Source organism: Ursus maritimus, unplaced genomic scaffold, assembly GCF_017311325.1.
Source record: "Ursus maritimus isolate PB19 unplaced genomic scaffold, ASM1731132v1 scaffold_8, whole genome shotgun sequence".
Classification (NCBI taxonomy): Eukaryota; Metazoa; Chordata; class Mammalia; order Carnivora; family Ursidae; genus Ursus; species Ursus maritimus.
Genome location: NW_024426996.1, coordinates 29,435,666 through 29,448,285, shown reverse-complemented (window position 1 = coordinate 29,448,285; position 12,620 = coordinate 29,435,666). Strand labels below are relative to the sequence as shown.

Below are 12,620 nucleotides of genomic sequence, written 5' to 3'. Positions count from 1 at the left end.
TTAAGGGGACCTTCTTGATAAAGACATTCTAAAAATCATGGATTATTTTCAAAAATTTGCATTACATCTCTTTTATACTCCAGCTTGCATGATGTATAGAACTGAGTGTCTCTGCTGTATTCTCCCTTCCAGGCTAAACTGACCCACTACTTTACAAATTTATAAGGATTTAAATTCCTTATAAATTGGCTATGGGTTATTGCTTAATTGAAGTGATTCTAAAATAAATAATGTCATTTAACCTCACCTCATTGTATTACATTCACTGACTATTTAAATTCTCATACACATAGCCTACTTACAGCTCTCAATATTTAACTTTTATAGTGAATTAGAGGCCTGTTTTTGAAGTGATCCAGTTTCGGTAATAAGCCACTTTTGTGTAGACTCCAGGTTTGTTCTTTTGACCACAGTTATCTCCCCAGCTCACAATTCCAATGAGATACCAGGTATCTTTAAGATCCTTTACAACTAAAGGTCCCCCAGAATCACCCTGAAAATAAAAGAAAGAAAATTAGCTAAATATTAAGCTTATTACTTAAAATATTCTGACAAACTACATATTTTATTATTAGATAGTATATGTATTGATTACCAATTATAGAATAATTAATTCAAACATGGATTTCAAAAGTTATAAAAACCTTAAATTTTAATTTCCACATTTTAATTTCTCAGCTTTATAGACATATAATTGACAAATAAAATTGTATATATTTAAAGTATACAACATGAAATTTAACATACATGTGCTTTGTGAAATGATTACCACAATCAGGTTAATTAACACATCTATCACTTCACATAGTTACTGTGTGTGTGTGTGTGTGTGTGTGTGTGTGTGTGTTTTAAGAATGACTAAGGTCTACTGGCAAATTTCAAGTTCACAACATGGAAACCTAGCTCGTGTTGGTTTTTTTCTGACTTCAGGCAGGGTGCTTGGACCTCAGTTTTATTGGACAGACTAAACCCCTCACCGTGAACCCTCAGTTATAATCACTGTCTTCCTGTGTTGGACCCTGTCCCTGAGTCACTTTCTCGATACTTTCCCCAAGTTTTCTATGGCCGGAGCTTGGTTTTACCACTCACTTGCATAGTCATCAAGCAGGAATCTTACCTCTGCTCCCCAAGTCAGTGAAATCTCTTTATGACCACCTCCTACCTGAGGCATATCACTAAAATCTCCATTTGCCTAGATTCCCATACGCTGTCCACAAATGGACTCCGGTCACCACCTCCCCCTTGTCCATCTTCGCTTGGACCTCTCTGTGCATTCTCTGAATTCTAGCTGCCTCCCTCCACATTCTCAGCAACTGAGGCTGGATATGCATCAGATTCCGCTTTTACCCAGCCTACATGCTACAAAACTCTCTGCTCCTTTTCTGACAGAGGTTTACATGTATAATTTGTGGGACTCTGGGCAGAGTTCTCTGCCACCAATATCAAAACAGTTTTTCTATTTCACCATGTAGTGTCACCTCCTTGGAGTTTTCAAGAATTTCATGTTATAAAGCAAGTACCTCTAGGAAGAAATATACTTTCTACCTTTGTCAGAAAACATACATGCAGGATAGCTATTGGATAGCAGAGGAAGGCACTGGAAAGGGCATCCGGTAGTCCCAACATGACCTAATCCACCCTTTCACTGAGCCTTACAGCCTCTCAGCCCCCTTGTGCTGAGACCCAACAGATTACTTGGGATTCCCTCAAATACGAAATATAATTTCACACATTCATAATTTTTGCTATGTTCTTATTATATATAGAAAAATAATACTCTTATTCTATAATTGGGTAAGGGCCATTTATCCTTTAGGTCACATATCCTTCAGTATGATCACTCTGATACTTGCTGCAAAAATGTTCCCTTCACAATAAAAATATTTGTTATCCCTTATATCATTTAAACAATCTCATCATAGTTCATTGCTCATGATTATTTCGTTTCTAGATGAGAGTGCTTTAAGAAAAGGGACTCTGCCTTATGAACCTTTGGACTTCTGGTATTAAGAAAATTTAATTTTGTTGGTTAGTTTGTTTGATAGCATCAAAGAAACTCTGTTTGCAACATTTTGCTTAATAAAACACCTAAAAATGTTTGTGTGGTGTTATCTGCATTTAGAAATTATTGAACTGACAAGGTATTTGTATTGGTACTAACATAAAGAACATAGAATATTTCTTGAAAGAGATAAAAATGTTTTGAGTTAATGATATTAAAGTAATCTCTCTCTACCTACCCTGCAGGCATCATATATTCCTTCCAGATATCCAGCACAAAACATTCCAGATTTTATATCATGGCCATATACATGTGGTTGCTTGCACACATCATCACTTATGATTTTCAGTTTGGCTTCTCGAAGATTATTTTGGGATTCTCCTTTAGAGAAAACAAAGTCATTTTAGTGTTTACAATCAACATCCTTAGCTAGAATGAAGTGAATGGACTTTTTTTCTATTCTAATCTATTTCATACTGAAATTGTCAATACAGAATGAGGTTAATGTAAGCAGGTTCTGGAGAATAAATTTCCCTTTAAAATCTGGCACATTTAAATGATAATTATTATCCTTATCACATTTTATAAATATCTATACTAGGAAGAAAAACATTTCCCAGAGTTAAGCAAACTCTCTTGCTGTTATATGTATGTACCTAGACCAGATTTTGTGATCCAGAGTGTATCTAAGTATGCCCAAAAAACACTCAAAAACAAAATCATTTTTATTTATTTATTATTAAAAAGTTTAAATTAGGGGGCGCCTGGGTGGCTGAGGTGCCTGGGTGGCTCAGTCATTAAGCATCTGCCTTCTGCCCAGGGTGTGATCCCGGAGTTCTGGGATCGAGCCCCACATCAGGCTCCTTCGCTGGGAGCCTGCTTCTTCCTCTCCCACTCCCCCTGCTTGTGTTCCCTCTCTTGCTGGCTGTCTCTCTCTCTGTCAAATAAATAAATAAAAATCTAAAAAAAAAAGTTTAAGTTAGTATATCAAGTTAAATCATTTTAGAGAGGACCGTGGAAGTTTTGTTATCAGAGACTGTCTCTGCACAGTATTCTTATTCCTGACCCCTTTTAAATTAACCTCTAGTTTCGAAGCAGATTTTGCTGCAACTGGACATTGTAGCTGAACAATGAGAAAACCTGTAAAGTGACTGAGGAAGGTGAAAATGAGTAGTGGAGCAAACCAAGGGGAGGAGGAGATGAAAAGGGTCGAGGGAGGTTTACAAAGATGGGGCATAAAGTGAGGGAAGCTTGGAGTGAAGGTGGGCATCAGGATGACAAGACACCTGATAAACACTAGGCATTGCATCCAGAACAGCATGTAGCAATAGACTCTAGGTAACATTCGCTTCTCTTATGTCTTCCTTGAAGCCCACCCTCTTGGAACTGCCTCTCCCTTATTCCATGTGATTCTGACCAGCCAGCCTATCACACATACAGGCACAGGAGTGAGTGTTTGAGTTAGCCAGTCAATCCAAGTACCTCTGGACACAAGCAGGGCCAACAAAGACCTTTGCAGGGAATAATGTAGATTCTGGCAAAGAGGACATATTCTTCCCTCCGCAGCTAGTAGGGAAGATAACGTAAACCCTGATGTTGTTGGCCACCTTTGACACTACATGGAGCTAGAATCCCTCCATAGGAAGGCAACCTCAGGGAAAACAGAGCCAGAAATGGGAAGATTCAGAGATTCAGAATCCAATGACATCATACTTCATACTCCTGAATCCGGCTCTGTCAGAAACCAGACTCCTCTCATCTCTCTTGACTTCTAAATTACAAGGGCCAAATTTGCTATTTTATTATTATTTTTGCTTTATTAGGAGTTGAATTTCTGTCACTTATAAAATAAGAGCCCTAACTAATCTAACCAAGCTGTGTGGAAATGGCTGGCAGGATAATATCGATGGAGATGAAGTCACACTGTCCTAAATTGGACACAGTGCTCTGTGGTCCTTTTCGAGATACCTACCGCCATAGAAGAGTGCTCCAAATCCTGTGATATAGGCCGTGGAATTTGGTTGGAAGGCTGCAGAGGCTTCTGGCAGACAAACCCGGCGAATGTCATCAGTAAAGGTGATCCTGGGAGAGAACTGCACAACAGCAATGTCATACTCTCTTGCCGGGGAGCGGTATCTTTCATGGACAATAATTCTTCTCACATTTCTTTTCATTAATGGAGGGTTGATTGTTGTCCCAAAGCTAACAGTCCATTGACGTGGATTTGCATTACTGGAAAAGGTTAGAAATGAACAGAATATATAAACTGCACTATAATAATTGCATAAAGTCTAATAAAAAACTCCATCTTAAAAATATTTGGTTGTAATGACAGTTTTCTTTGACCTTTAACTATACTCTATTGCTTTTTTGAAAGATAAACTGTGTACAAATGGTATTTTAGAGCTGAAATCCAAAAAAGAACTATTGAATTCTAAAACTGGAAAGCATATAAACTATCATTCATTTATCTCTTCAACAAATATTTATCAAAATTCTATACGGTGAGCCTTTTTTGAAGTGTTGGGGTTAAAGTGGTGAACCAGACAGAAAAGGTGCCTGTTGGTGGCTGTATTCAATTCCAGTGAAGGAAAAAGAGCAAAACAAATTAACAAAGAAATCCAAGCAGTAGTAATGGTTATGAATAAAATAAAATAGAGCAATTGAATACAGTACAGCGTGGGTGCATAGATAATTCTCTTTTGAGAATATGATGTTTAGACTGAGACATAGTTGATGAGAAGCCAGCTGTGAGAAGACAGGGAGATAAGTTTCCAGACCAACTTCCCAAGGCCTTACACCAGACAGGCTACAGTTCGAGACACAAGGGAAGAATGTGGGGCATGAGGCTGGTGAGGTAGGCAGGAACCAGATTTTGGAGTGTCAGATAGGTCATGAATAAAGAGTTTAGATTTTATTCAAGTGATATGGGAATTCCTTGGACGATTTTAAGTCATGAGTAATGTAGTTTTATGTACATTTAAAAAAATCACGTAGGTTCTTTCTGGAGAATAGATTGTTGGAGGGCAAGAATTAAAAGGTAAAAGTTGTCAGAACTCTTGTGAAAGATGACCAAGTGTGGGTGATTTCTAGCTTGCGGGCTTGAGCAACTGGTGGATTATGGTACGTATAGAGATTGGAAAGGTCATGTAGTAATAAAAGATCATCTAATAAAACTCTTTTTTATACTTAAGGAAAATAAAGTCTAGATGGGTTAAACTATTTGCCTAGTATCATGTCTGCTTGCCTCTCTCTGCTCTTCTCTTTATTGGTTTCCCATCAAAATCTATTTATTAGTAGCAAGATTAGTGTTCTTAACTAAGTAATTGAACTAACATCATCCATGAGGGATAAGCAGAGACAGATACTGCCCATACAGATACTTGTTTCTCAACCTAATTATTTCTTAATAGGTAGCTTTAGTCATAGAAAGAAGCATATAAACTTATCATGGGGCTTAAGTCCAATTTGACAGCTGTAATTGTGTTGGGATTATTATTTTTTTCTCCAAGGCAACTTAAAATTTAAAATTTAAATTGTGTTTTTATACACAATTTTGATGTGCAAAAATACTCTATTGAGAAAAACTAAATAAAAATTGGTTTGTGGGGGCTCCTAGTTGGCTCAGTCAGTTTAGTGTCTGACTCTTGATTTGGGCTCAGGTCATGATCTCAGGCTTGTGAGACTGAGCCCCATGTTGGGCTCTGCACTGAGCATGAAGCCTGCTTAAAATTCTATCTTTCCTTCTCCCTTTGCCCCTCCCTGCTCATGCTCCCTTTCTCTCTTAAAAAAAAAAAATTGGTTTGTGAACACAATTGTTCATATAGTATAAATATATTGACATTTTTGTTTATAAATCAGTCTTTTGTGAGGTTTATTGATGAAAATTTTCTCCTTCAACTTAATCATGCCTAGATAAACTTAACATAAATCAAGTATTTTGAACTTGGAAATGCAAAGGACAGACCTTGAATTGTATTTATTTAAATGGAAGCGATCGTTCTAGAGCTTTCAAACAATGCCCTCATACTATTTAATACAGCTTGTCTTTGTTATATTCGTAGATAACAAACCCGAAAGAAACACCTGACATGAGAGATACTAAATAAAGATTACAGACAAACTTTCTAAAATTTTAATCTAGGCCCAAATTTAAAAAAGATGCAACTTAATGGTGATAAGTATAAATTAGTAATTTAGATCCCCAACTAAAATGTAAAAAATCAAAGTGTGACTCCTGGTCTGGAAACCATCTCTATAAAAAGGATCTGGGAATTTTGTTGATTATTAGCTTGAAAATCAATCACATGAAAAGAGTTCTTAAAGTGTTCATTTCATATAACACTGCAATGATATCAAATAATCTCAGAGTAGGGAAGGCCATAAAAAGTCATTTGGTCCTCTCGCTGATCCAGTGCTTGAAAGATGGGACTTTGCATGAGGCATATAGGCTTCTGTTCAGTTCCACCATCCCCTAACATTGTGACCTTGGGCAAGTTACTTAACTTTTCTTTTCTTCTTCTTCTTTTTTCTTTTTTTTAAACTTATTTATTTGAGAGAGAGAGAGAAGATGTGCGTGAGCAGGGAGAGGGGCACAGGGAGAGAGGGAGAGAGGACGTTAAGTGCTAGGCATGGAGCCTGATGCCAGGTCTTAATCTCACAACCCTGAGATCATGACCTGAGCCCAAATCAAGAGTCGGACGCTTAATTGACTGAGCCACCCAGGCACCCCAACTTAACTTTTCTTATTTTCCCTCAGTGTAAAAGGGCTTATCAAGCAGGGTTTACTTAATGAGGTGAGTGTAAGAATTATATAAAACAAATCTTAAGCATCTAACCAAAAGTTCGTAGCATACCGGAGCTAAATAAACGGTGATAGTTGCTGTTGCAAGAACATACTCTCAAGTAGCAATTGTCTTCTCTTGAACCCTTCTGCAGGTGGGGACCTCTCCTTTCCTTAGAGTCTCTTTCTTCACCTTAGAATCCCTTGCATGTTTGGGCAGCTCTGTTGACAAGTTCTTCCTTGATTCCCTAATTCTCTTCCACAGGAAAGCATCTCAGACATAGGCTTTGAATGGCAAGGCTGTATGTTTATACTAGCACCTTTTTTTTTTTTTTTTAATCATCTAACACTCTGTACTCTAAGAGTATTTCATTTTGTCAAGTTTTCTTTTAAGTGTGCTGTCCAGGACAGAATTCACTATCCCAGTCAGGATTTGACCAACAAAGAGTCTAATATCTACTTTATTTTGGAATCTGCATTTCTTTTAATTCACTCTAAATCACAATGTAGTTTTGTGAACAACTGACTCATAGTGGGTTATTTTCTGACAAAAAATTTCTAAGCAATTTTCACATGTTAAAGCACAAATATGCTTTCGGTACTGATATACTTGGATTTTTTGGACCCATTTAGAGCCTTACATTTACACCTGCTAAAATTAATCATTTAGTTCTTGCTTATTACTCTAACATAATTAAAGTCCTTTGAAATTTCTGTTTTTCTTACCCAAACATTGGTTATCCTTTCCAGCATCTGTCATCAGCTACTTTGTTGATTCTAACTTCCACATCATCTGCCAAGCCTAGAAAATACACTGTCTAGGACAGGGTGCAGGATTAAGGTCTTTGGTGGGCCATAAAAAACATCCTCAGCATTTTAATAGCAATTCTTAATCATGATCCTTTAGATAGAATTGTTTAGTTACCAAGCGACCTATTACCATCGCATTCAATTTATATTGTTTGACGCTTTCAGGCGGCCTCCCATTTTGTCCTTATGTCTTTGGTCATATGATCTATTTTGAGAAGTGTATTTAGTTCTTGGAAGCATATTTTAAGGGAGACACTGACAAAATCGAGAACATTGAGAGAACAAAGATTGTAGGACATCTGAAGCTGATGCTGTGAAATTAAGTAGTGATATTTATTTTCACATATGGTTTGGAGATTCTCACTCATTTTATATTGTTTGGCCTGAAAAAGAGAAAATAAGGAACTAGTTCTCTCCATGATTCTATGAGGAAAGAAATAAATTTGATCCTTGCTGCTCCAGATGAAAGAACAAATACCAATGTGTGGAAGTTATTAGGTTACAGATTTGGTGTTTAGTGTTATAAAGATATTTGCAAAAGTAGAATCATCTACCACAAAATTGGCAAACTTTGGAGATAGTAACCTTTCCATTATTTTGAGATATTCAATGCCAAACTAGGCACCTGCATAAGGGATTTCCGTGTGTTCTAACATATTAGCCTATTGGGTTCTGATATCTTTCAAACTTTAGAATCTAAGTCTCTATACAGATTTAGACTCAGGTAGGCAGAATTTACTATGGTATCATAAGTCAGAATTTTATTTGCAAATATCTTCTCCCATTTGGTGGGCTGTCTTTTGTTTTATTTTGTTAATGGTTTTCTTCACCATGCAAAAGCTTTTTATTTTGGTGTAGTCCCAAAATAGTAGTGTAGTTTGGGTGTAGTTTAATTTTGCTTTTGTTTCCCTTACCCAAGGAGACATGTCTAGAAAAATGTTTCTGTAACTTATGTCAAAGATATTGCTGCCTATGTTTTCTTCAAGGAATTTTATAGTTTCAGGTCTCACATTTAGGTCTTTAATCCACTTTGAGTTTATTTTTGTGTATGGTATAAGATGATGGTCCAGTTTCATTCTTTTGCATGTAGCCGTCTGGTTTTCCCAACACCATTTGTTGAAGAGACTGTGTTTTCCCATCATATATTCTTGCCTCCTTTGTCGTAGATTAATTGGCCATGCTGAGTTTATTTCTGGGAACTTTATTTTGCTCTATTGATCTATGTGTCTATTTTTGTGCCAATATCATATTTGATTACAATTTTGTAGTATATCTTGAATCTGGGATTGTGATTCATCCAGCCCTATTCTTTCTCAAGATTGCTTTGGCTGTATGCGGTCTTTTGCAAAGTGAAGGAAATCATCAACTAAACAAAAAGGAAATTTACTGAGTGGGTGAATATATTTGCAAATGATATATCTGATAAGGGGTTAATATTCAAAATATAAAAAGAACTTATATAACTCAACACCAAAAAAACCCAAATGCTTCAATTGAAAAATGGACAGAGGGCCCGAGTAGACATTTTTCCAAGGAAGACATACAGGTGGCCAACAGATGCATGAAAAATGCTCAACATCACTGGTCATCAGAGAAATGCAAATCAAAACCAATTGAGACATCACCTTAAACCTATCAGAATGGCTAAAATTAAAAAGAAACAGGTATTGGCCAGGATGCGGAGAAAAAGAAACACTTGGGCACTGTTGGTGAGAATATAAATTGGTACAGCCACTGTGAAAAACCATATGGAGGTTCCTCAAAAAATTAAAAATAGAATTACCATATGATACAGTAATCCCATTACTGGGTATTTATTCAAAGAAAACAAAAACACTAATTCCAAAAGATATATGCACTCCAAATCAAAACTACAATGAGACTTCACTGCAAACCTGTCAGAATGCCTAAAATCAATAACACAAGAAACAACAGGTATTGGCAAGGATGTGGAGAAAGGGGAAGCCCCCGTACACTGTTGATGGGAATGCAAACTGGTGCGGCCACTCTGGAAAACAGTATGGAGACTCCTCAAAAAGTTGAGAATAGAACTACCCTACAGGGGCGCCTGGGTGGCTCAGTCGTTAAGAGTCTGCCTTCGGCTCAGGGAGTGATCCCAGAGTCCTGGGATCGAGCCCCACATCAGGCTCCTCCACTGGGAGCCTGCTTCTTCCTCTCCCACTCCCCCTGCCTGTGTTCCCTCTCTCTCTGACTGTCTCTCTCTTGTCAAATAAATAAATAAAATCTTAAAAAAAAAAAAAGAACTACCCTACAATCTAGCAACCACACTACTAGGTATTTACCCAAAGAATACAAAAATACTAATTCAAAGGGATACATGTACCCTAATGTTAACAGCAGCATTATCTACAATAGCCAAATTATGGAAATGTCCATCAACCGATGAATGGATAAAGAAGATATATATATATATATATATATATGCAATGAGATATTACTCAGCCATAAAAAAGAATGACATCTTAGCCATTTGCAATGACATGGATGCAGCTAGGGTATTATGCTAAGTGAAGTAAATCAGAGAAGGACAAATACCATGTGATTTCACTTATATGTGGAATTTAAGAAACAAAACAAATGAGCATAGGGGAACAAAGAGAGAGAGGCAAACCAAGAAACAGACTCTTAACTATAGAGAATAAACTCATGGCTACCAAAGGGGAGGTGGATGGAGGGATGGGTTAAATAGGGGATGGGGATTAAGGAGTGCAGTTGTTATGATGAGCACTGGGTTATGTAAGTGTTGAAACACTAACTTATACAGTTGAAACTAATATTACACTGTACATTAACTAACTGTAATTTAAATAAAAACTTAAAAAGAAACCAAAAGAAAAATGTTATATGCATCCCTATGTTTTATTGCAGCATTATTTACAATAGCCCAGATATGGAAGAAACTTAAGTATCTACTGATAAACAGATAGATAAGGAAGATGTGAGGTGTATGCACACACATGTGCATGAGTGCGTGCACACACACACACACACACAGAAATGTTACAAAGCCATGACAAAGGATGAGATCATTCTATCTGCAACAGAATGGATGGACCTAGAAAGTATTATGCTAATAATAAATAATTCAGACTGAGAAAGACAAATACCATATTATTTCACTCATGTGGAATCTAAAAAAAAAAAGGAATAAACAAGTAAAATCAGACCTATATATACGGAGAACAAACTGGTGGTTGCCAGAGGGGAGGGGGATTGAGGGATGAGAAAAATATGGAATGAATAACTCACAGGAATAAAAGGCATGGCATGGGAAATATAGTCAATGATGCTGTAATAGTGTTGTGTGGTGACAGATGGCAGCTACCCTTGTGGTGAGCACAGCATAACATACAGAGAAGCTGAATTGCCATAATATACATCTGAAACTATGTAACATTTATGTCAACTGTACTCCAACATCCCTCCCCAAAACCTGTGTCATGACCAATGAGTGCTAGGATTATGACTACTACCCCCACTAATTTTGCAAAGAAGTATGCAACTATAACATTCTATTAGAAAAGAACCAGAAAGGGGCGCCTGGGTGGCACAGCGGTTGGGCGTCTGCCTTCGGCTCAGGGCGTGATCCCGGCGTTATGGGATCGAGCCCCACATCAGGCTCCTCTGCTGTGAGCCTGCTTCTTCCTCTCCCACTCCCCCTGCTTGTGTTCCCTCTCTCGCTGGCTGTCTCTATCTCAGTCGACTAAATAAATAAAATCTTTAAAAAAAAAAAAAAAAAGAAAAGAAAAGAACCAGAAAGAAAATTTCCTCATTTACCTCAGTAATATTTGGGGGCATTGGTTATTACTCAGAACATAATAACACTCAGTTTTCTAACAGTAGTGGAGGCCAACTTACAGTCAATAACTTACTTCATAAAGCAGTGTGCTGCAGTGATGAGCCACGTATTACTGATCAAGGTGGCCCCACACTGATGTATGTTATTACGCTGAAGGGAAGCTTGCCAAGGCCAGGCAGCCTTGGCCGCAATGTCTCCAGACATTATTCTGTTGACTACTAATGGAACAACTCGTTTACCACAACCTGTAAGAGATAAGATCATTAAGGTATAAGAAATATCTCTATAGTCTTTGGTTCAGCGTACCTAATAGAGAGCTGTAGTGTAGTATTGACATTTATCATTATATAAACATGTACAATATCAATTCTCTGTGTTTCCTGATATGTTGATGTTTTGCTTATCCCTGTATTTATAGATGTGGATATATATTGCCTACTAAACTATGTTAAACTACAAAGGGTTGACATATCACAAAGTATGTGTCCTGAGGACATACGGAATCCATTGTCTAGATGTCCTGGGAAATCCTACTTAGACTATTGCTTCCCAGTTTCAGATGATCCAGTGTGTTACTTTGACATGACGCCTTCACCAGAAGAACTCCCCAGGGGGTGCCTGGGTGGCTCAGTCGTTAAGCGTCTGCCTTCGGCTCAGGGCGTGATCCCGGCGTTCTGGGATCGAGCCCCACATCAGGCTCCTCCGCTGTGAGCCTGCTTCTTCCTCTCCCACTCCCCCCTGCTTGTGTTCCCTCTCTCACTGGCTATCTATCTCTCTGTCAAATAAATAAATAAAATCTTTAAAAAAAAAAAAAAAAAAGAAGAAGAACTCCCCAGACCAGTAATTGCCCATTTGTTGGAACTCCTTCTCTCATATAATTTTCTGCATGACTGGTTCTTAAGGTGTGCTTGGGTTAATGTATAATGACCAGTTTCTCACTCATCAGGATGGAGAGTTCCGTATTTCCACATAAACATCCCATTCACTATTGGTGGGAATAAATATGTACTGTATTATATGCATCAGATCATAGATTACTTTGCTGCTTAGGGTTCCTAAGAATTAAGCCTGTTCTGAACATGTTGCTAATAAAGAAAATATGGTAGATTCAATTCTTGTTCCAACTAATCGTATATAAAAAAAACCCCCAAAACCTCATTTTACTGATATTGACTACACTGCATTGTGGCCAGTCATTTTAGAAA

The 12,620-nt window shown here is 37.5% G+C and overlaps 1 protein-coding gene across 1 annotated transcript in view; it reads right to left on the bottom strand.

The window, feature by feature from the left end:
• Nucleotides 1-331: 331 nt before the first annotated feature.
• Nucleotides 332-12,620, bottom strand: part of LOC103679191 (transmembrane serine protease 11A) — a 36,610-nt gene continuing 24,321 nt past the window's right edge. Inside the window, exons 7-10 of the mRNA XM_040624904.1 lie at nt 11,489-11,660; nt 3,975-4,234; nt 2,241-2,383; nt 332-493 (exon numbers count right to left, since the gene is read on the bottom strand). Coding sequence (XP_040480838.1) covers nt 332-493; nt 2,241-2,383; nt 3,975-4,234; nt 11,489-11,660 — 737 coding nt within the window. The remainder of the gene's footprint in view (nt 494-2,240; nt 2,384-3,974; nt 4,235-11,488; nt 11,661-12,620) is intronic.